Genomic DNA, 23855 nt, shown 5'->3' with positions numbered 1-23855 from the left:
AAACTCTACATCAGATTGTCCTGATTCTCTCTGAGTGACTAGATGGGGTGTCCTAGCTATCACACTGTAGTGAAATAAGTCTTTGATAATTTGACAGTTTTTTATTTATTCTTGTACAAAAACAGAAAGAAGTGAAATAAGTATTTTTATTGAATTCGAATGACTCTTTGATTATGGACGGTTTCCATTAAATAATAATCAAAATATAGATGGACAATAGATCTAATTTGAGATTTTAAACAGCATACATTTTAAATTGTGCTTCAGAAAGTAATGTTATTTTAGGAGTGTTGTGAGATGGCGTCAACATCAATTGAAATTAGTCACCCAGTGGAAATGTCAGATATGTCTTCATAACTGTATCCTTACATTTTACATTCACTCAGTTATAATGTGGTAGTTATACGTAGTTTGTTTTAAATTATTATTGATCACATTAAATAGTACATATTTCTTAATTTAAGCTCCAGTATATATGAATATGTTTGGTGTGTTTTTTAGGTATATTTGTTATTGACCGAGTAAACGCTTTTATTTTGAAGGCAGTTTTTACAGGCCTCTACTGTAATGCATATTCACGCACCGCAATACAACGTGCGGGCTGGCTTGAGTGTGTTTTCCGAAGTGGGGGCTGGCTTGACCACAGTCTGTTTACCCAATGTTTCCTGACATGAAACGTTTTATTTCACCTTGCTATGTGTTTTTAACGTAAACAACGGGGACATTTCCGGGTACAGTTTCAACCGGAGACAGGCCAATACAAACGGGGACTGTCCCTGGAAAACGGGGACGTCTGGTCACCCTACCTAACGAGGCCGAGCCATACCGAGCGAGGCCGAGCGAGGCCGTGTAGTGGAAACGCGCCATAATTGACCAGGTTCCCTATTCTAAAGTTGCCTCCTCTTCACACTTTGTAAATACATTAAAGCACACAACTACTGAAATTAACCTCAACAGTACATGAACAAAGTAGGCACACGTTGAAATATCTGTTTTATTAATGAACCACTAAAGAGAGGTTCAGACACATACCAAAACATGTCAAGTTTCTCCAAAGCTGAGAACACATGCAGCCTTTACTTTTTAATAAAAACTGATTTTTAGTTTATGTATTTGTGATCATACTGTGTGACCTGCTTGTATGTACTAGGTGTACTGTTCTCTCTATGTGTTGTACTGTCTCAGTGTGAACATAGATTAAATAGCCAGCCAAACTCTTTTGAGAGCCAGGGAATGAGCAGCCATGATCCTTTATTGACTTATTTGCAGTCCACTGACATTCAAACGGAGTGAAACTATAAAAAAAAGAAGTTACAAGGCACTTAATGATCTCATACATGCAAGTGTAACAGATAAACACGTGTGACCACTAAGTGTAAACAAGGTAAATAAAGCTAATGCTAGCAATAAGCATGTACAGTGGCGTTTCTATATGTACAAAAGTGGTGGGGCACAAAAAACTCAGATGTCTATATATAAGCTTCTGCAGTGAGGTTCATGGCTGGTGAGGGAGGCACTGGCACTGACTCTTCAGGTTTACAAATATTATATTTTGACCTAAATCAAAATATAATATTATTTTCAAAAGCCTCTTTAGTCTGATGCTTCAATTAATTTTAAACAGACAGTTCAACAGAAGGATACCCAAAAAATGTAATTTTATCCTTTACATATTGAATTGTTCTCTCTTAGTAAGATCCCATTTCCAATAAAATTGTGGTCTTACCTTGACTTGAAGATGAAGTCCATTTGCCTATCCTTCTGGACAAAAATCTCTATTACTTTTTTGTAAAAGTCCTCCTTATCTTCTTGTAGTTTCAAAAGTCTATCATAAATCTAAATGATGGATTTATGATTCGAAAATTATAAAAGTAGGGTAGACATGTGGATATTATCCGGCTGAACAAAATGTACATTTATCTAACAGAGCGTTTCCCACAGATCTTATTTTGAGCTATTTTCTAAAATCCTATGGAGAAATCTCATTGCTTTTTTGTGGAGGGAAGCCATGCACAGCTTACTTCTTGGTTTTAGGACGCGTCTCTCTCCTCCTCTTCACCTGCTCTTCACACATCACACTTTTCGCGGCACACGTACTTATAGCCAATCAGCTCTGAATTATGTGAGATGACGTATGGTGGAGATAGCAACTCTATGCCCCTATGGTCATTATTTTTTGCCACACACATTAAATAGGAAAATACTCTGAGCATGCGCAGTGTAGTTTTTATAGTCACCGTTCACTTAGACAGTGAGAGGGAGGGGCATGATCGGGTTTTGTCCCACATGGCTCTAAACAGCTCAATAGGCACACACTGTAGACAATAATTAGAAGAACACATACTAAAACAGCAATGTACAGACGAATCAGATGATTAAACATGATCTTAAAATATATTTTATATATATATTAATTTAGTTTTTGCATTTTGTTGTAATCATTATTTTAATACTTTCTGCTGACACTAGGTGGGGCTGTGCCCCACCTTCCCCTAATGACCAGTCGCCACTGAGCATGTATACAGCAGTGGCGAACCGTGTCTATCACAACTGGACCTTCTGTAGATACACACACCCCCAGCCGCCGCCGGAAGAAGAAGAGACGAGAGAGCGGCAGAGAGAAGCGGAGACAGTGGCGGCGCCAGAGTATTTTTGTTGGGTAATCTATGGTAGGGCTAACCTATACAGTGGTGGGGCTCAAGTCAGTATTTGTAATGTAATTACATACACGCTATATCGCATCCCTTGACAGTGAAACGCACACGTGAGGCTTTTATTAGCTTGTATTAGTCTCCTTTTATCAGCTAAATTACATCGAGAGCAACAGGTGTGAGTTAAACAATACAATAGCCTATTCTGCTAATTCCACGTTGTTACAACATGCTACGCAGCGGCAGAAACAAGAAAAGTTGGCATATAGAATTGACGCGGAGAGAGAGAGGGAGAGGGAGAGTGAGTGAGAGAGACAGACACAGCACACAACAGGTAGCCTGTATCTCTATTGTCATACAAAACATTTTTCAAATGACTCATTATTACAAAATATATTCAAAACTCACTATTCACTCTTCAGGTGGGTCGTGTGACTCTGGCACCTGTTCGACTTGTACCTCAATGCGAGGGCGTTTAAGAACAAATCTATCCATCCGAAATATACAATTAATCCTAGAAGTTCTGCTGTCTGTCTGCAATTTACTCGGCGCGAGTTTGGGGACTTTTCACTGTGAACGTGACATATCAGTAATACATGACGCAGCAGACCCAACGTTTCGTTGCTCTGATTGGCTGTACGTCTGTTGAAATTGCATTCGGAGGCATTTTGATCTGACCGCTGATATTATAACGCGAGAGAATGTCCACACCTTTAGTGTATAAAACTCCACCACTACTTAGACTATTCCTTGCACCCCTCTAGCATAAGCCCGAATGGTCTCAACCATATTGCGTCAGTAACGTGCACTTGTTGTTACAGCAGGATCAGTTTGTGTGTTGTGGACACGACCGGTAGATTTTCGCAATCCGTGTTCTCAACATGCTTACTTTAACATAATTTGTCATGGTCGGGCTAAGGTAGGGCTAAGCCATTTCTTGGTATGGCTGTAGCCTACCCCAGCCATACCCTGGCGCCGCCACTGAGCGGAGAGGAAAGTGAGTGAAGAGAATAATTAGCGATACAGGGAGAGAAGCGGAGAGGAGAGTGAATAGGCGTGTTAGCGGCAGACAGGGGGAGACAAATAATTAGACATGGCGCTCTCCAAGAAGAGGAAAGTGGACAGTGAGAACAGAGTTTTTAACCCTGAGTGGACGGACTCATTCATGTTCATCCTGCCCACTGGGAGCACAGAGCCAGTGTGTCTCATTTGTTCAGAGACCGTGGCGCTCATTAAAAGTGCCAAAACGCCACTATGAGACAAAACACAAAGTGTTTGACCAAACATTCCCTCTCAAGTCAGAACTGAGGTCACAAAAAATAAGCAGTCTCAGAGCCCAATATGATCAGTCGACCAGGATCAAACTTAAAACTAAATATGGTTCCAGGGCAGGCTAACCGAGGCTAACCAATGAGCACCTGCATGTGTGAATGAGAATGGCCCTCACACCATTTCAGCCCAGATTTAAACTCCTGTCAGGACAAGCTCCAGCTCAATTCTCGCACTGAATTAAAAAAAAGCGAGTGAGGGACTGCAATATAAATCAAATCAAATCAAGTTTTATTTATATAGCACATTTATAAACGATTTTTGGTCGAGCCAAAGTGCTGTACATATAATAAAAATAACCTACAGTAAAGACACTTTACAGCAAATACAACAGCACAGATTGTTCAGAATATCAGTATGAGAAAAACGACACCCTCTATCCTTAGACCCTCACATAGTACAAGGAAAAACTTCCAGAGAAAACCCATAGTTTAAGGGGGAAAAATGGGAGAAACCTCAGGGAGAGCAACAGAGGAGGGATCCCTCTCCCAGGACGGACAGACGTGCAATAGATGCCGTGTGTAAATCGAAGAGATAATACATTTTACAGCATATAGACCGAATGTTAGGAAATGCATGTGTCTGTAATAAGAAGATGAATCCACGAGAATGTCAGCTACAATCCTGTGGAAGCCATCAGGGAAGCAGCATGACGAGACCCAAGGCAGGACCGCAGAGACAGGTTCACCCACGACCCGAAGTCCACGACTTAATCCAGAACTCAGGATAGAGGATCCAAGACACAGGACTACAGCAAGAGGACCAGCCTCGACTCCGGATCCCGGCGTAGATATAGATACAAAACAAGAAAAAAGATTTGGCTGGGTTAATCGGAACAAGAGAATACACAGACACAGACAGAGAGGGAAAAGGTCATTGGATAAAAGTTATTCTTGATAACCCTCTAGAAAGATCTCATGAACTTCCCCACTCAATCTATCAAGACCCGAGCAGTTCTATTAGATATAAGAAACAGAGATAGGGAGCACAACAACCTATCTCTTCGTCAGATGCACTCCCCCCGCTTATCTAAGCGACTCTGTACCCCGTTACCCTCTACAAGGCCATAGACCAGCAGAGGGAAAATGGGGGGTGGGTAAGGGTTTTTAAGAATAAACCACAAGGGTCTAAAGGGAAAAAAAGATGAAATATAAGTTACTATATTTTAAGTAATCCTATCTACTATTCCTATATTCGAATAATGTATAAACTATTTTAAAAATACTTTATGAAATCCTATGTTATGTTATAAATATTAAAATAACTAACTAAATGAATAAATAAATAACTAAATAAATGAATACATAGATAATTAAACAAAAGCCAGAGAGAAAAAGTGAGTTTTAAGTGTTGATTTAAAACCCCCCAGGGTCTGGGCCGACCTCACATGGAGGGGCAAAGTATTCCAGAGCCTAGGGCCAGCCGCTGCAAAAGCTCGAAGTATATTCCCTAATATAAGAGGGAAAGAAAGAGAAACTTTAAACTGTTCAATTGTTATGATGTGTAAAGACTTATATTGTTCTATAATCGTCTGAAACTGTTAAGTCATGATGTGAAACGGTTAACAAAGAAAAAGGGAAACTCAAGCTGCTGCTACACTTTATTTTATTTATCTAAAATTAAGCACTTTTAAGATGCACATATTTTCAAAAGCTATTTTATTTATTTTCTCTATTTATTGCAAGTAAGGAAGTTGTTGTACATGAGTTTGGGTCTTAATATGCTCTGCTCAATATGGGCCTAATAAGGCAGTAGTACCACAAGAATAGTAATTATCCCATAATAACACTTAACAAATATGATCTATTCTTATGTAACAAGATATGAGTGTTAATTAAGTATAAATAACTCAAAATTGGGTATTTCTATCTAATATATGTTCCCTATTTTAAAGTGAAGTCTTGTTCATAACCAATAAGCTAGTAGTTTGACTCTAATGGCACGTTTCCACTGCAGCGCGGAGCCCCGTTTAAGAGAGCTGTGATGTCAGCGGCCCGTTTTTGGTTGCGTTTCCACTTGGCCTAGTACTGGCTAGCGGGTCCTAATTCGCAGTTTTTCTGGCCCCATAAAATCGTGGTTCTAGGGCCTGGAACAACCAGGCTGAGTCGGGCTGAGTATGCTAAACTAGAGAGAGCTATTTTATTTATTTTCTCTATTTTATTTTTAAATGCAGCCCGAGAGGAACATTACACATATCCACAGTATTTGACTGTATATCTGTGTAGTTCAATGTTAATTGACAATAAATATTGTGGTTTATGAATTGTACTTTCTTTATTTGATTGATTGATTGATTGATTGAAAAGTTTATTAACAGCTTGTATATTGGGTACAGTACAGTACAGCTCAAAACATACAATTGTTAAGGGGATGCAGACCAGAGAAAGACTTTCGTCTTGTTTACATCAGGGTCCCCCATTTCCAATTCATCATATAAATTGGCAGTCAGTTGTTGATTACATGCAGACATTGATAAAACTACAGGCTACTTCAATATATATCACACTAATTCATAAAGCAAGTTAGACATTTTGAAGTTCCGGACCTTTGCATGGGGAGATTAAATCTAACTGGACCTCGTTGAATTTTAGTTTATTACCCCTGATCTAGATCCTCTGTCTCGAGCCAGTTAACTAGCGGGCCTTCTAGAATACCCTGGAACCGAGGGAAACTCTGAAAGAATACGCCCATTGGCTACAAATCAATATATGATTGGTTGATCAAACTGTCAGTCCAAACGTACACTGTAAAAAAAGTCAGTGAAATTAACAGGGAAAAGCTGTAAAATCACGACATCAAAAAACTGTAAATAGAGAAACAATGAAGCAGTGTTTAATTTACAGTAATATTTCGTAAAGTACTGAACCAAACAAAACTGTTAAATTCACATTAAGAATTATGTTAAAATAATGATATTTCATTGTATAATTTACAGATTACTGTGGTTTGAACACAGAAAAACTGTAATACATAAAACAATACAATACAGTTAAAATTGCAACATGACAGTGTTAAAATGTTTTTTATATATTTTTTCATTCTTGATTATACTATAATATACTTATTTCTTATTTCTATTTGTTTAATACATATGTTTATTTTGAAATTGGAAATAACCCAGTACTGAGATATTCTTGGAAATTAAATGAGAATCCATAAAACAGCTGGCGTTTGGATTCTGGGGCCGCCCGGCTATTTGGAGTGGAATGCAGCCCACGGCAGACAGCCCAAACAGTAATCGAACAAGCCAGTGTGGACGGGCCGTTACGTTCTTGTATTTTTTAAAAATAGGCTACATGCACTAGGGTCTGAGACGTACTTCCGCCTTAGCCGTTATACTGCTCGGACGCTTCCGGGTTGCTTCTGGTCTGCGTAGCCGAGCGTCCACAAATGTTTTACTGTTTAAATCTGTGGTTTAAATATGAGTCGACGGAAGATTTTCAAAACGGAGCATTTGCAAAGACAAGTAAAGAACTACTCAGAGCACTGCTGTGTCCCACTTTGTACGGCGTCAGCTAAATTCAACGGCGTCCTAAGTTTCCATGGCTTTCCGACCGAACTCGAGCTGCGAAGACAGTGGCTGGTTAAAATACGACGCGATAACTTTACAATCTCCTCTCACTCCAAGGTCTGCTGTCGTCACTTCGCTACGGATCAACTAATAGAGCCAAAAACCCTTGATGGCCGTAGGAGGCTTGTGAAAGGTGCTGTCCCAACTCTGTTTGAGTGGAATCACTTCACTGCTCAAACACCGCGGGCTAGTGTTTGGGAGAGAAGGGAGCGGCCCACTGAACCAGTCTCTCGGGAGGAGCAGGAAGAGCACATCGATGTCCGTGACCATGATTACTGCTCAACCCCTGAACCAGCTTCACTGGACATGTCCTCTCAAGCTACAGAAGACAACTCCAAAACATTGGAGGATCTGCAGAAGCAACTGCAGGAGTTAAGAGTCCAGCGAGAGTTTTGCTTACAGCGGTTTGCTGGCTCCGACGACAACATCCGATTCTATACCAGGTAATGTTTTGGCTAAATTCTATCCAAGTTTTTGAGATGGGTTAGCTTATAAAGAATCCTGTTTACCTGCCGTTTGACTGCTGACTATTTGCATGCAGTGTTGGAATAAGTAGGCTACTCAACTTAACTGAAGTATAAGTACAAATACTATGGTTTGAAAATACTCCTGAACTGAACATGTAGAATCATAAATCATGTGTTTTCATAAGTAACTAGAAACTATGAAGGTTAACTAAATGTGGTGGAGTAAAACATACTAATACTAACAACATACTGATAATACTTTACTACAAGTGGAAATCTTCAAAACCTTACCAAACCTTGACCTTACATGTCAATATCCACTGCGTTTCTCCCAGTTGCACACTTAAGAATGAAGAGTAAAAGTGGTCATTCTGTGTAAAATGTTCCCTGTATGTTTTAGATTATTATTACTGCTGCTTTAATGTAGTTGTTACATGTTACTGCTGTATATTACTATACCTGCACCAAGTGCCTTCTTAATCAGTCTATTTGAATTGTAATGTAGTATTATAGCAAACAAGAGGAAAGCATTAGCCCATGTGTTACAGTTAACGAGTCAATTAATGACTGACATGTGTCTTTTGTGTACAGATTCCTGAGCTATAACTACCTGATGGCCTTCTGGTTTTTGATTGAGCCTTCCATTTATAAAATGGTTCGTGTTACAAGAGCGATATCAGCTGCCAAGAGGAATGAAGAAGTGGTTACACACGCACGTCCATCAACGGTAGGCTACGTTTCTTTTAACACACAATCTAAACACAAACTGAAGGGAAAATGTTTCTCCAACATTTCATTGCTTTTGTGTAGGCTAAAAGGCTATAGTACTCAATCCTTTTTGAATACATCAGAGAACTAAAACAACTTAATGTTTTTCCCATGGTGTGCTACACTCATGACATTAATATAGTACCCTTTTTTTGTTTATCTTCCAGAGACAGCTGCTTCAGCCAATTGACGAGTTCTTCCTTTTTCTCTGCTTCCTGTCGGTGGGTTTGAAAGAGAGGGACCTTGCAAACCGCTTCAACGTACACCAGTCCACTGTGAGCCGCATCATTGCAACATGGACGAGTTTTCTTACAACTTTATTGGGGTCACAGTGCATCTGGCTTACACCTGCAGAAGTTCAAGCCCACCTCCCAGAGGTATTCAAAGATTTCCCAGACACACAGGTGATCCTGGATTGCACAGAGCTGAGGTGTCAAACACCATCCTCACTCCTCCTCCAAAGTGAAATGTATTCTACATACAAATCTCACTGCACCATGAAAGCCCTGGTTGGCATAGCCCCACATGGCGCAGTGACATTTGTTTCCAGTCTGTATGGTGGTTCTGTCAGCGACAAGGAGATTTTCAAACAATCTGGAATAGCTGCGTTGTTGACTGAAAACATGGCAGTGATGGTAGATAAGGGCTTCCTGATCAGCGATTGCTGCAAATGCAAGGTGTACTGCCCACCTTTTCTGTCAAAGCAGAAGCAAATTTCAGCCTATCAGGTGAGGGAGACACAGGCCATTGCCAGACTGAGGGTTCATGTGGAGCGTGTCATTAGGAGGATAAAAGAGAACAAACTTTTTGATGGTGTCATCCTCCTGTCCCATGCCTACAACATCAACCAACTGTTTGCAGTAGCATGTATGCTGTCAAACTATCAGAACAAAGCACTGGTCAAGAAATGGGTGAAATAAGACAAGATGATGACACCTGTGCAGGTAGCTGTGATTAAGCTGGGTGAGCACACCGTAATCCCGTGTTGCCTGACACACGCTAGTGTTTTGTTTGAATAAATGGTAAATAGCAAATTACAATGCGTTGATGATTTCTTACAAATGCAATGATTTACTATTCATTACACAAATCACTTCACTTTATTGTCTTTTTAAATACAATTGTATATTTATTTACATATATGAAATGTGACAAACAATATATATCAAAAACAAAATATTGAAATCACATTTTGTTGTCATTCAGAACACATGATTGAGGGATTGCCTCCTAAAAACAATGACGGCTGAGCCAGGGTCTAGCAGCTAACTGCTTACAGAGTTAACAATGGCTACAGTGCCCACTACTTTTTTAATGACAGGTACTTCGGCATGTATGTGTAAAAAAAAAGTCTACTTTTTCTCTGATTGCTCTTTGCACTTCTGGATCTGTGTATATTCTTTGCACCAGGTAGTCCTCTTGTGCCCACACTACAAAATCACACCACTGCATCCCAGATACAAGAAGTTGACCCTGTACTTGCCAGTAATAGGCATGGCTTTTCTTGAGCTTAGGGGAGCCACATTCCATCTGCACATATTTGCAGTCGACATAATTTGGGACATTGGGACATTTGAATTCAACAAGGCCAAATTGGGGATATTCTGTTGGGTCAAAAACAACTCCATCAGGGGAGGCACCAAGCCAGGGCGTAGAGGGGTGAATGACAAGGCCACAAGGGGAGTAGTTCACGTTTGCCAGTCTACTGTATTCAGCTGCTACTGTGGGCTCCATCTCGGCACCTCTCCTCATTTCTGCAGTCTGCCTTGTACCTTTGAGTATTCGCTCTGCAAGAGAGTTAGCAGAGCTCTCACCTCTGACGTGACAAATCTCTCTAAACCTAGAGGCAGTAACCCTGGGTTTGCGGAGCAGATGCCACTCTGAGCTAGAGCTTTGCTCACGGGTAGCCTCCTCAATTTTGTGAGACATTTCCAAATCAACAGATAAGCTGTTCATATGTAGTTGCTCCTCTTCTGAGCACACCAGCGGTAAATCACATGGCAAGATCACATACCCCTCTATGGGCAAGTGGGGTGTTGGTGGTGTGTCAGTGTGAAGTGTGGTGTACCGAGACGTCAAAGCAGGCATCTGATAGGACAGAACACTGCCCTCCTGCACAATCCTGAAGGCACTTTCCACAAGGGGCTTGTCAGGTCTCATGTTCATTGTGGTCACAAGCGGCCTGTCTTCAATGCTGAATGCTGAGTATGCCTCCGTAACTCTGAACAGGCAGGGATCTGGTAATGGCCCCACCATGCCTCTGTAGAATCCACTCCTACAAAGAATGGCAAAGACAATATAGCACATTAATGTGACAATAAAGGTTAGGAATACAGCACCAGAATTATGAATTTTAAAAACACAGGAAACACAATTTTCCAGCTAAAATTACCTTACTCCAGTCTGCACCATCCTATTTGGTACAGGCTTGGTGAAGACCATGGAGTTGATGGGCCCTGGCTTCACACCCTTAAGGAAAAGACAATTACTGTTCGTTGAGTCACTTTAAAACAAAAACTCTGTGAAAGATTACAAGTATTTGAACCTCATTGAAATTACCATTGTTCACGGCTTGTGCCATTGCTGTTCCGATTCAGTACAGCTATGCACAGGTGGCACAACTGGCATGTTCAGTTCAGTGTAGTGTGCTGTTTGGAACAGCAATGCTACTGTGTGATTGCACAAAACAGTTCCTGCAACACAGGAGCACTGGTTGTGCGTGAGCACCACTGGTGATGAATCACGAAGCGTTATCTAAAAAAGAGAGAAGAAATACTAGTGATTAGTAACCTCACTTGTTACTATGAGCCAGGAGGTTATGAGTAGAATTATTGGTTATTTTTACTGACCCATTATCCTAGAAGAAGCATGTATTCCTGAATGCTTAGTGTTACCCTCTTACCCTACAATACCACAATGAACTTTCTTTGGAAACTAAGATGCCTTGAAAATTGTATTAAAGCAGTTTTTACTATATATTTGAACCCCCAAACTTACACATCCATAATCAATGTAATAATATCTGACCAATCAGCTGTGATAAAGCAGGGAGAAGTAGGACACTGTTGAGATTCCCTTAAGGTAAACTAATGTTTAACTGAACTGAAACTCAATAAACAGGGGGGAACAGTGTCAATGCTGTCTGCCTACACTCAAACTGTGTGCTGTCTCGCTCTTCCGCATTGACCTGTAGCACAAGGCTCTCACGCTGACCTGCCCTGTCAGCCTGTCTTTATTGGACACTGAATGAAGAAAAACAGAGCAACAGCGTTAGATCTATACTCACGTCAACACATCTATGGCAACATTGCTTTACAAAAGCTGATACCATTATGCAGTGTGGCTAACAACAAGATAACCTTGGCTAGGCTATAAGGCTATTAAACGATAGTATTTGTTAGCAAAATGGCTAATGTTTTAAAGAATTAACACCAGAAACAGTACATAGTGTTACCCAGAGCCCTATAGTAGTCTACTATAGTAGTAGTATAATAATAATAATAATAATAATAATAATAATAATAGTAGTTATACTATAGGGCTCTGGCGTTACCTAGCTTTTGACAGCTAATGTTAGCGTAACCCGGAGCATAAGCTAGCTGGTTAGTACCGGTTACCTTCATAGTTGTGTATATATATGACGCAGCATATCATTTGAAGCCTTTATCGAGTTTGCTGGCTGGGGCTTTAGTCGTCCGGCAAATCCGATGAACATCTGACATTTTTAATTTCGGAAGCTCTTGTAGGCAGCGGGTGTAGAAGGTCGTCATTTTCAAACAGGAAATGAATCGGCCGCTATGATTAGAATGCGGAAGTGACTGTGCATGTAGCCTATTGGGACAGCCTCTCGGCGGATGTGACGCAAGCGGTCAACGAACGCAGCCTCCGAAGGAAACAGCCGCTGAACTGAGACACGCCTACTGAGCGTTCTTATTATACATCCATGCTACTGAGCAGTAGAGTTTGTTTCTTCTTATTTCATTGGACTATTTAATTATCGCGGGAGCAGCCACTTTTTGCAGGTTAACGGCTCGGTGCGCGGCCAAGTCTATCTCAAGTCTGCCTGCCACGGACCACGAGCTGTGTGCACATGAGCGGAGGATCACTGGTAAGCTAACCGTTTATTTTCTTCAAACTTCAATTATAACACGGTGTGTTGTCAGGACAATACTAGCTTCTGTTTGTGATTTATTGCATTTTGCAGTCATAGTTATAACGTCTACTGACAGGGAGTTAATTTAAATAGTCTGGTAACGTTATTGAAGTATCATGCTAAAAGCTGAACTCTTTATTTTTCGTTTAATTCATACTGTGGTGAAGCGGGGGGTTTGAAGCTACATCTGAGCAGGTTCAAATTTAACGGGCAGTCGTGTTAGCGTGCTAAAAATGATTACCTGCTGTTTTTGCAGGTTAACGGTTACGGCTCAGTGCGCGGCCAAGTCTGTCTCAAGTCTGCCTGCCACGGACCACGGAGCTGTGTGCACATGCGCGGAGGATCACATCTGTAGCACTGGTAAGCTAACCGTTTATTTTCTTCAAACTTCAATTATAACACGGTGTGTTGTCAGGACAATACTAACTTCTGTTTGTGATTGAGTGCATTTTGCAGCAAAACGCTACAGACGAGGGGTTATGTTCTGCATTGCATAGGAACCCCAGTGTTTTTAAAATGTGTTGGCGCAAACTGCAAGCAAACAACGGTGTGTTGTCAGGACAATACTAGCTTCTGTTTGTGATTGAGTGCATTTTGCAGTCATAGTTATAACGTCTACTGAGCGGGGGGTTTGAAGCTACATCTGAGCGGGTTCAAACTTAACGGGCAGTCGTGTTAACGTCAACGCCGTCAACGTTAACGCCAGCCTAAGGCACACCTGTGCAATAATCATGCTGTCTAATCAGCATCTTGATATGCCACACCTGTGAGGTGGGATGGATTATCTCCGCAAAGAAGAAGTGCTCACTATCACAGATTTTCAGATTTGTGAACAATATTTGAGATAAATGGTTATTTTGTGTATATAGAAAATGTTTTAGATCTTTGAGTTCATCTCATGAAAAATGGGAGCAAAAACAAAAGTGTTGCGTTTATGTTTGTTCTGTGTATGTCCATAGCAGTGCATTGCTTCAGGCATGAAAATCACTCACCTTTCGGCGAAATTCACCGTTTTCAATCCAAAATAGGTGGTTTGTGTGATTCATGTAGATCTGCAATAAAAATATTTTTGGGGTATAGGGGGGTCTGGGATCCGGAGTAATCTGCGGCCGCGAGCTGTTATGTGCCGTCATGAGACGCATGGTGTTCTTTTTTATATATTATAATGCAGCGCGAGCTGTGTGCTCGAGTCTTCCTGCCTGTCGGCTCTGCTGCTCCGCGATGATGGTCTAGCTTCAGCAGCCACATTACCTACGGGTGCGTTCGTTAATATTAACTGTGCGGTCCGGAGTCACTGTGTTACAGACTGGACCGCTGGTGAACAGCTGTTCAGAGCAGAGCTCCCTGTCGGAGCGCAGAGCGTGATGTGCACTGAAAAGTTTTTCTGCCGCAATATTATCGTTGAGCTAGCTAGCTAGCTAGCATACATTGTCACTATCAGCTAACGTTAGCTTTAGCCTTCGTTTTCTAATCGTTTTTTTTTCATAGGCTATAAACGGAGGTGGTATAAGTATAGATCTTGTACTTGAGTAAAAGTAGAAGCACTCAGATCTTGTACTAGAGTAAAAGTAGAAGTACTCAGATCTTGTACTTGATTAAAAGCAGAAATACTCAGATCTTGTACTTGAGTAAAAGTAGAAGTACTCAGATCTTGTACTTGATTAAAAGTAGAAGTACTCAGATCTTGTACTTGATTAAAAGCAGAAATACTCAGATCTTGTACTTGAGTAAAAGTAGAAGTACTCAGGTCTTGTACTTGAGTAAAAGTAGAAGTACCAGAGTGTAGGAATACTCTGTTAGTAAAAGTACTGCATTCAAAATGTTCCTCAAGTAAAAGTAGAAAAGTATTCTCATCAAAATATAGTGAAAGTAGCGACAGTAAAAGTAGTCGTTGTGCAGATTGGTCGATTTCAGAATAATATATATGAAATGTTTTATAATGATTGATCATGAAAGTGTTCTCAAAGCTGGTAAAGGTGCAGCTAGTTTGAATGACTTTGTATACTGCAGGGTAGCTTGTGGATTTACTCCAGGTGGAACTAAAGTCTGATTCAACACTTGATTAGATTTCACATCATTCATCCACATCTGTAAAGTAACTAAAGGTATTAATTAGGGATGCACGATATTGTTTTTTTGAAACCGATAGTATGGAAGCAAACAAGAGACAGAAGTATTTGAATTTTATTAGACACCGAATTTATAGCATTGAAAATAATTACTTTGAAAATCATGAATCTGAATTGTTTTTGCTCCGAATTTATCTATGTGAAATAAAATTGTAAAAATTCAAGTTAAAAAAAATTCGAATGTTCAAATTCAGATCCCAAAAATTCAAGTGAAAAAAATTCGACGTCAAATATTTCGGTGTTTAAAATTCGATGTAAAAAAATTCGGTGTGTAAAATTCGACGTCAAAAATTGCGATGCAGCCTCATCCGGGCTACTCAGACAGGATAAGCAATCGAGCCCTAATGCAATCAAACCGACTTCTGGCCTATCAGAGCCAAGCGGCAAACCCCGGGACAGTGCGGTGAAGCCCAATGCTGCAAACTGTAGGCGATGGATGCAGATGGGAGCAATTCCCGTAGACCCTTTGTTAAAATGTCCAACTTAACATCAGAAAATGAACATGTTTCTAGCCTGGATCTACAAAAACATATTCTGTATATAGTTAGATTCCCCCTTCATGACAACGGGGCTGCTGCTCCTAGCTCCTCTCTGCTAGCTCCGTTAGCTCCGTGATGCTACAGCGGCTCAGCTCATGAGGAGAACACTACTTGAACTCGGCCGTGTTTGTTGTGTTGGCTCCTGGTGGACTATTCGTCCTGCAAATATAGGATTTATCTGCCGTTGAAACAGACCGTCCATGAATGCAGTTTCTTCGGTAAGTCAACCCTGCGTACTTTATGTTATGTTACTGGTGTTTTTATTAAGCTAACGTTAATGAATGTTTAGAGTTGGGGTAGCATTTGAGCAATCGTAGCTCCATCTGTGCTAACGATGCTATGCGTAGCATCCAAGAGTGTAAAACATTAAGTGGGATGCTACTGTATACCAAAAGGCTTCTGTGCGAGGTTGCTAAAATAAGGTCATCTTTGTACGTTAGATAGTTAGTTTGCTATTTAGGTTACTGTATGCATTGTTAAGGTTCATTTAAATTCGCTATGCTCTACTATAGCATAAAATAGACTAGCTAACTTCAACGTATTGTTGAAGAGAGGCTTAGTGTATATTAAATCAACCTCACAATGAAATATGTGTATCTTTAAAATATGAACGTCACATTTCAAGATAATAACGCTCCCTTAGATATTGTAATATGGTTTGTTGAACTGGAGTTATTTATTGCAGCTAACCGCCTATCCGACGAACGACCCAAACATTGTTGTTTTTAATATTATTACCAATGCCTCTTTTAATTGTATTATCATCACACTTGAGAAACAGCCTCATCGTGGCTGTAGAACAGAACATGTAACTTAATTCCTGCATTTAAGGACGATGAATAGCGTAGTCAATGCTTTAGTGACAAGGAAATGATTTGTTTAAATATGATATATGACGTTATCTGTGACTTCAGTGGAAATTAAGCTTATCCATTGCATTGCATTTGTTCAATAGGTTTGTGTCTTACCCTTACGCGTGTGATGCATATGAATATGGCATATGAAAACAAATTAATTTGACTGACTCATAAAAACCTCATCCAAAGTAACAGTAAAATAAAAAGGACCTACACAATAATACTCAATCAAACTGATAAGGACTGTGATATCCAGCCATTTCTTAAGTATAACAATAAGATTATGACCTGTTTTTAAAAGAAGATAAAAAGTTGTTTGCATGGAAAGAAGTCTGTAACCCATGCATGTAACTTTACATCTGTTTGTTCAAAGTGTCCTTAAGGTGATCCAGACAGGCTGGACCAGAGGAGGAGAAACAGACCTGGACCAGAGGAGGAGAGACAGATCTGGACCAGAGGAGGAGAGACAGACCTGGACCAGAGGAGGAGAGACAGACCTGGACCAGAGGAGGAGAGACAGATCTGGACCAGAGGAGGAGAGACAGACCTGAACCAGAGGAGGAGAGACAGATATGGACCAGAGGAGGAGAGACAGACCTGGACCAGAGGAGGAGAGACAGACCTGGACCAGAGGAGGAGAGACAGACCTGGACCAGAGGAGGAGAGACAGACCTGGACCAGAGGAGGAGAGACAGACCTGGACCAGAGGAGGAGTGACAGATCTGGACCAGAGGAGGAGAGACAGACCTGGACCAGAGGAGGAGAGACAGATCTGGACCAGAGGAGGAGAGACAGAACTGGACCAGAGGAGGAGAGACAGACCTGAACCAGAGGAGGAGAGACAGATATGGACCAGAGGAGGAGAGACAGACCTGGACCAGAGGAGGAGAGACAGATCTGGACCAGAGGAGGAGAGACAGACCTGGACCAGAGGAGGAGAGACAGACCTGGACCAGAGGAGGAGAGACAGATCTGGAGTCCTAGCAGCAGAGAACTTCAGCACGGATTCCAAGGTACACCTTTTTCATGCTTTACAAAGAATGCATAAAGTAATGACTCCAATACACTGATAGACATGCCATTAAACATGACTGAATACTAGATCACCTACACATCAGTGATGTTGAGTGGACTTTCTTAGCAAAAGGTTACATTTTACCAAGCAACATCACATAGTGAGAGCTGCGACCCTTTGTCTTTCAGTGAGACAACCGAACAGAGCAAGCTTCCACAGTTGCACTAAGTTTTGATAACAGTTAAATATTATTTTAATAATACATTTATTTCAATGTTGATGAATTTAGAATGGTTTATTCATAATCTGATTATCTTTGTAGTACACTGTTGGATTTAAAAAACACATTCAAATAAAAAATCATTATATTTATGAACAAACAAACACACCTCTTTCTTAAATAACACACTTGCTCAGCAATAATATGTTTTTTGATATTTCTGTTAGGAAAGGACACGCCTGAGAGACAGGACTGCTTCACCATGTTCTCTTTCTCTGAGGGTCCAGAAGAACATCCAAGAGGGAAAGGAAAAGCTGATGTGATGAGATTTAAGAGCAGTACAGGACATTCACTAAGAGACACTTGTATTGTAACACAAAGACCTGCACACTGACTAGTTTTGTAGTCTAACAGGAACTTCATTTGTGTTGTTTTGTGTTTTACGTTGCACAGAGACAGTGTGATTGTCAGGCCTATAAAGTTTGGCAAAAAAAAAGTCAGCTGATCAAATGCATTTGCACTTTGAGCTTCACATCACTTGTGCCTTGTGCCGCCGAGTTTGGAACGTCATAAATAAATGGTACCAATCTTCAGTCAGATGTGAATGTGTAATTTAACATTTTCAGTAAGGATAACGGACAAAAGGAGTGCAAATACAATTTATTGAAATGTGAACTAAAAGTTATCAAGCATGAACCATCACCATTTAAAAAATAAATAAAAACGAAATAATATACATAAGTTACACTAAATGTTAATCTGTTAATTGACAGGCTAGGCCTGTACAGGTGGTAACAGCTATGCCCAGCATGGGCTAAGTTCTGTAGGTGGTGCAGGTCCTCCTCCATCAGGTCTGGTCCTCCTCCCTCAGGTCTGCAGGGTCTTTCCCTGCGAGGAGGACTCCTCGCAGGGAAAGACCCTCAGCCCTCTCCGGCCAAAGCAACAGACAGGACGTTCATAAAGCTGAGGTCTCCCCCAAAGTCTCTAATCATCCATCCTGTGAATATGAGAGGGGAACAAATAGTGTAATAGATGCTTTGGACAATAAGAAATATAAAGTTAACTGTTGAGTTGCTCAGTTTTTTAGATTGACAGGGTTTAATAACACAAACAAAAGGAGAGAAATAAAGATTGGTCTTTCAATACATTGTGTTGATTTTGTCTTTTGAATTGTTTGTCTGAAGTCAAGTAGCTAGAACTGTTACTTATAGTTTGAATGATACAGTCTGGTTATAATGTGTGGAGGAGGCATCACAGGTAAGAGCACCATTTGTTGTGTTCCATCCACAACACATTGATGTGTGTGTATTTATTTATCTACTATTTCTTGAATCATTACTGTCAGTCCAAAACAAGAGATTTTGTTTTGGTAACATTTAAAAAAAAAAAAACATTATCTCTTTTCCACTACACTATCTTGAATACTTTAGTTTTTACGTCACTACATTTATCTAACAGCTTTAACATTGTAAAGGTGTCACTTCGGACTCTGGGTAATTATGACAGCATGTCCTACTCAGAGCCCTAGAGTCTCTCGGGCTCTGGTCCTACTAGTTTGAGACTTTGAACAAACCAGACCTTCATCTATTAATGTAGAAAATAGTCGGCACATTACACCATTATGAAAGTAATAATTAGTTAGCTCATTGTTCAAATGAGCTCCAACTACAACAGTTAAGTCAACTCGTGCATCGGTAATAACAATAAATCAAATGATATAATATAATAGAATAACTTGTGTCTACTTTAAATACTCTAACAACACTTGTTGCTAATTATACTAGCATACTTTTACTAAAGTAACATTAACATGTTTAAATGCAGGGCTTTTGTAAGAGAGTATTTCGTATAGTGTAGCATGGTCTACTTGACTTATCTAACCGAAGTGATCGTTACGTTACTTTGCAAACCGTCCCCCCCCCCCACACACACACACAAAAGGACACGGTAACGTTGTGATTCACTTCAATTAATGATAACTACGGAGCTTGCTAACAGCAAGGCACAAGGCTACTTCACTCATTTAGCTAATGTAAGATACAAATGCTGTCGAGCCCTCACTGCTTGTAAGATAAAGAGCACAAACTGACTACTTACCCGAGCGGCGAGCCCCGCTGTTCTCCGTCATTTTTCTCCCGGGTTGTTGTGATCACATGACTGACAAAGCCGTGCTCTGATAGGCCAAGTCAGTTTGATTGCATTAGGGCTCGATTGCTTATCCTGTCTGAGTAGCCCGGATGATGCTGCATCGCAATTTTTGACATCGAATTTTATACACCGAATTTTTTGACACCGAATTTTTTGACGTCGAATTTTTGGGATCTGAATTTGAACATTCGAATTTTTTTCACTTGAATTTTTACATTTTTATTTCACATAGGTAAATTCGGAGCAAAAACATTCAGATACATGATTTTCAAAGTAATTATTTTCAATGCTATAAATTCGGTGTCTAATACAATTCGAATACTTCTGTCTCTTGTTTGCTTCCATACGATAGCGATACCGATAACTTCCTGCTTCTCAAGACCAATACCGATAACAACAATTTTTTTACGCCACTAAATATTTTAACGCGATTTACGCATGTGTATTTTTTTTCCTCGGCCGCCCCGTAGTTTCAAAGCGCATCGAGTTTAAAATACCATCTACAAGCTGATGCTGACAGCCCCGCTCCTGTCGCCCGCTTGTGGCAGACCACACTTCCACGCTCACCGGCAGGCACCGACTGGCCATCTGGAGGACCGGGAGGGTGTGTGTATGTGTGGCCCGAGCGAGAGAGAGAGAGAGAGACCTTACGTGCATTGTTGTTGTTAGCATCTGGTGCTAGCTAGCTGCGCTAACGGATATACGGAGCTGTTTAAATGAAAACAGAGGAGCGACATTTCGCCAAAACTGCGCCGAGCACTTGACTTTATGCAGGAAGCCAGACAGTGGGACATTGTACGAAAAGTCAGCACACTCAGCACGGATAGTGCGCAACATGATTGCAGCGTTCAGGCAGCTCCGGTTCGAGCATATGCCTTGAGTTGCACATAGCTCCAACGCCCATACCACCGACGACATGTTTGTTTACTGTCCTGGCTTCACGAGTTAGGGAGCGCTGGATTTGTGAAAAACTCCCCTCTTCCTAAACCACTAATACCACAGTACTGGCAAAACGGGAGGAGCCGAGTGAAAAACAAGCGCCCCTCATCCCAATCCACCCACACCGCAGTATTTTTTTCTTTTTTTTTACCCAAAAAATATATTGTATATTATCGGGGCTATTAATACTGGTATCGGGTTTATCGGGATGACGTCATAATTCCTAATATCGGACCGATAATTATCGGCCCGATAATTATCGGCCCGATAATTATCGTGCATCCCTAGTATTAATACATGTAGTGGAGTCAAAGTACACCATTTACCTCTGTACTGTAGAGGAGAAGAAGAACAAAGTAGCAAAAGATTGAAATACTTAAATAAAGTACAAGTATCTCAAAATTGTACCCAAGTAGGCTATAGTACTTGAGTTTATGAATTTAGTTACTTTACACCAGATGCCATAAAGATAGAAAGACTAAGCCTTGCACAGAGGCATGACAATAGATTTTCAAAATGCTCAACAGTGCTGCCAAAATTATAAACTGACTGCTACACAATTAAAATAAATGCTTTTATATATTTCTATTAGATGTGACTCTTTAGCGTTTCTGTTATTATTAACACTGCTGCTTTAGTTGTTTTGACTGCTAAAATCCTCTGTTATTCCTCATTTTAAAGCCGATATTCCGTGGGGTCGGGGGGCTCGGGTCCTTGTCACCTTTTCCATACCTGATGAGTTTGCATCCCTGATAATACTTAGTAAGGAGGCCATAATATTTTTGACTCATGGCTGAAGTTAAGTTTCTCCAGCTCTCCCCAGGTTGGCAAAAAAATGCATCTCAAAATGCATCCGATTGATGCTTTAAAATATGGAATATTCAACATTTTCTTCCGGGGGAGCAAGAATCCCTAGAGGGATAATATCCTTCTCACCTTTTTCACCCCTGACCCGTTTTCATGCCTGATTGCTTAGCTGTCTGCTGGTTCTCCTCTCTGTTTCTCCAAACTGTAGCTCCTACAACCCCCCTTCAAACAATATGAACTATCCCCTAAAAGCAAGTCAAATTGACATTACATTTATCTCCCCTTAACCTGCAAATACACAAACATACATTTTTGTATTGATGGTGAGCAATTTAACAGACATTAAAATGTAATAACATGTGTGCTAAAATTGTTTTGTGAAATGTTTCAGGAAGACAAGTCTTAATTTAGTTTGAATTGTGTTTTTCTTCTTTTTTTAGGACGATCATGCTATTCTTAAAGGCGATTCATGCTGAGTGTGGATCGAAACATAGTACAGGACAACATCCCCTCCTTAGTTTCTGCCCTGTCCATGATGTTTGGGAGCTATTATTGCTTCAACATCGCCTACCCGTCAGAGCTGGCATCCACCCTGGAGTTTGTCCAGAGGTATGTGTTTTTTGGGATTGGCTTTATCCAACAATTTCTTTTATTAAACTGCAACAAATCTAAAGCAGCTGCTTCAGTGAATTGGGGGTTAAGATAATTGTCATTTTGGCTTCAAAATAATAAGATTGATGTGAAGTTTTTTGTTGTTAGGCAAGCTATTTTATTATTAATTCTGTGGTTTGTATTTTTATTTTAAGGTGTTTTTTCTCCATCAACCCAGAGAAGGGCACCAAAGTAGAGAAGACACGCGCATCCCGTCTTCAGGTGAACCCGAGAGTCCTCATCTTGATACAGGAACTTTCGGACCATGAGTGGCGTGATGTCTGAATATGGACAGTAAGATCAATGGCATGTGGCGATGTGCCCACGTTACAGTTTGTTTGATTGTTTAAATCGTAGTTAAAATTTGAAGTGCCTTTTTTTTATGTTCTTTTAACTAATTTAAAAAAATGCAATATGTCCATCCATCCATCCATCTTCTCCCGCTTATCCGTGGTTGGGTCGCGGGGGTAGCAGTTCCAGCAGAGAGCCCCAAACTTTCTTTTCCCTGGCGACATCAACCAGCTCTGACTGGGGGATCCCAAGGCGCTCCCAGGCCAGCGAAGAGATATAATCCCTCCACCTGGTCCTAGGTCTACCCCTTGGTCTCTTCCCAGCTGGACGTGCCTGGAACACCTCCCTAGGGAGGCGCCCAGGTGGCATCCTAACTAGGTGCCCGAACCACCTCAACTGGCTCCTTTCGACGCGAAGGAGGAGCGGCTCAACTCTGAGTCCCTCCCTGATGACCGAACTTCTCACCTTATCCCTAAGGGAGACACCAGCCACCCTGCGGAGAAAACCCATCTCGGCCGCTTGTATCCGCGATCTCGTTCTTTCGGTCATGACCCATCCTTCATGACCACATAGGTGAGGGTAGGAACCAAAATGGCCTGGTAGACAGAGAGCTTTGCCTTCTGGCTCAGCTCCCTTTTCGTCACAACGGTGCGGTAAAGCGACTGCAGTACCGCTCCCGCTGCTCCGATTCTCCGGCCCATCTCACGCTCCATTGTTCCCCCACTCGAGAACAAGACCCCGAGATACTTGAACTCCTTCACTTGGGGTAAGGACTCATTCCCTACTTGGAGTGGACAGTCCATCGGTTTCCTGCTGAGAACCATGGCCTCAGATTTGGAAGTGCTGATCCTCATCCCATCCGCTTCACACTCGGTTGCGAACCGATCCAGTGAGTGCTGAAGGTCGCAGACCGATGAAGCCATTAGAACCACATCATCTGCAAAAAGCAGTGGTGCAATCCTTAGTCCACCGAACTGCAGACCCCCTCCCCCATGACTACGCCTCGAAATCCGATCCATGTATATTACAAACAGGATTGGTGACAAAGCGCAGCCCTGGCGGAGGCCAACCCTCACCGGAAATGGGTCCGAGTTACTGCCGAGGACCCGGACACAGCTCTCGCTTTGGGAGTACAGAGATTGGATGGCCCTGAGTAGAGACTCCCTCACCCCATACTCCCGCAGCACCTCCCACAGTAACTCCCTGGGAACTCGGTCAAACGCCTTCTCCAAGTCTACAAAACACATGTAGACCGGATAAGCGTACTCCCAGGCCCCCTCCAGGATCTTTGCGAGAGTAAAAAGCTGATCCATTGTTCCA

General features: G+C 41.2%; 2 protein-coding genes across 3 annotated transcripts; one reads left to right on the top strand and one right to left on the bottom strand.

Annotated features, from left to right (window-relative positions):
* Positions 1-7364: 7364 nt before the first annotated feature.
* Positions 7365-9823, top strand: LOC117562497. The gene is made up of 3 exons (XM_034240332.1): positions 7365-7994; positions 8610-8745; positions 8954-9823. The coding sequence occupies exons 1-3, from the start codon at positions 7402-7404 to the stop codon at positions 9704-9706; spliced, it is 1482 nt and encodes a 493-aa protein (XP_034096223.1). The 5' UTR covers positions 7365-7401; the 3' UTR covers positions 9707-9823.
* A 71-nt stretch (positions 9824-9894) lies between these two features.
* LOC117562498 lies at positions 9895-11336 on the bottom strand. 2 transcript variants are annotated; one of them, XM_034240334.1, is made up of 2 exons: positions 11184-11336; positions 9895-11061 (listed from the first exon to the last, which is right to left on the bottom strand). In XM_034240334.1, exon 2 carries the CDS (start codon positions 11040-11042, stop codon positions 10098-10100), a length of 945 nt encoding a protein of 314 aa, XP_034096225.1. In that variant the 5' UTR covers positions 11043-11061; positions 11184-11336; the 3' UTR covers positions 9895-10097. The 2 variants fall into 2 exon arrangements, with proteins under 2 accessions (XP_034096225.1, XP_034096224.1); XM_034240333.1 differs by having other exon boundaries at positions 11179-11335.
* Positions 11337-23855: the final 12519 nt, after the last annotated feature.

This window comes from Gymnodraco acuticeps, unplaced genomic scaffold (assembly GCF_902827175.1).
Source record: "Gymnodraco acuticeps unplaced genomic scaffold, fGymAcu1.1, whole genome shotgun sequence".
NCBI classification, from domain to species: Eukaryota; Metazoa; Chordata; class Actinopteri; order Perciformes; family Bathydraconidae; genus Gymnodraco; species Gymnodraco acuticeps.
The sequence above is the reverse complement of the archived record's forward strand: the minus strand, read 5'-3'. Positions and strand labels throughout refer to the sequence as shown.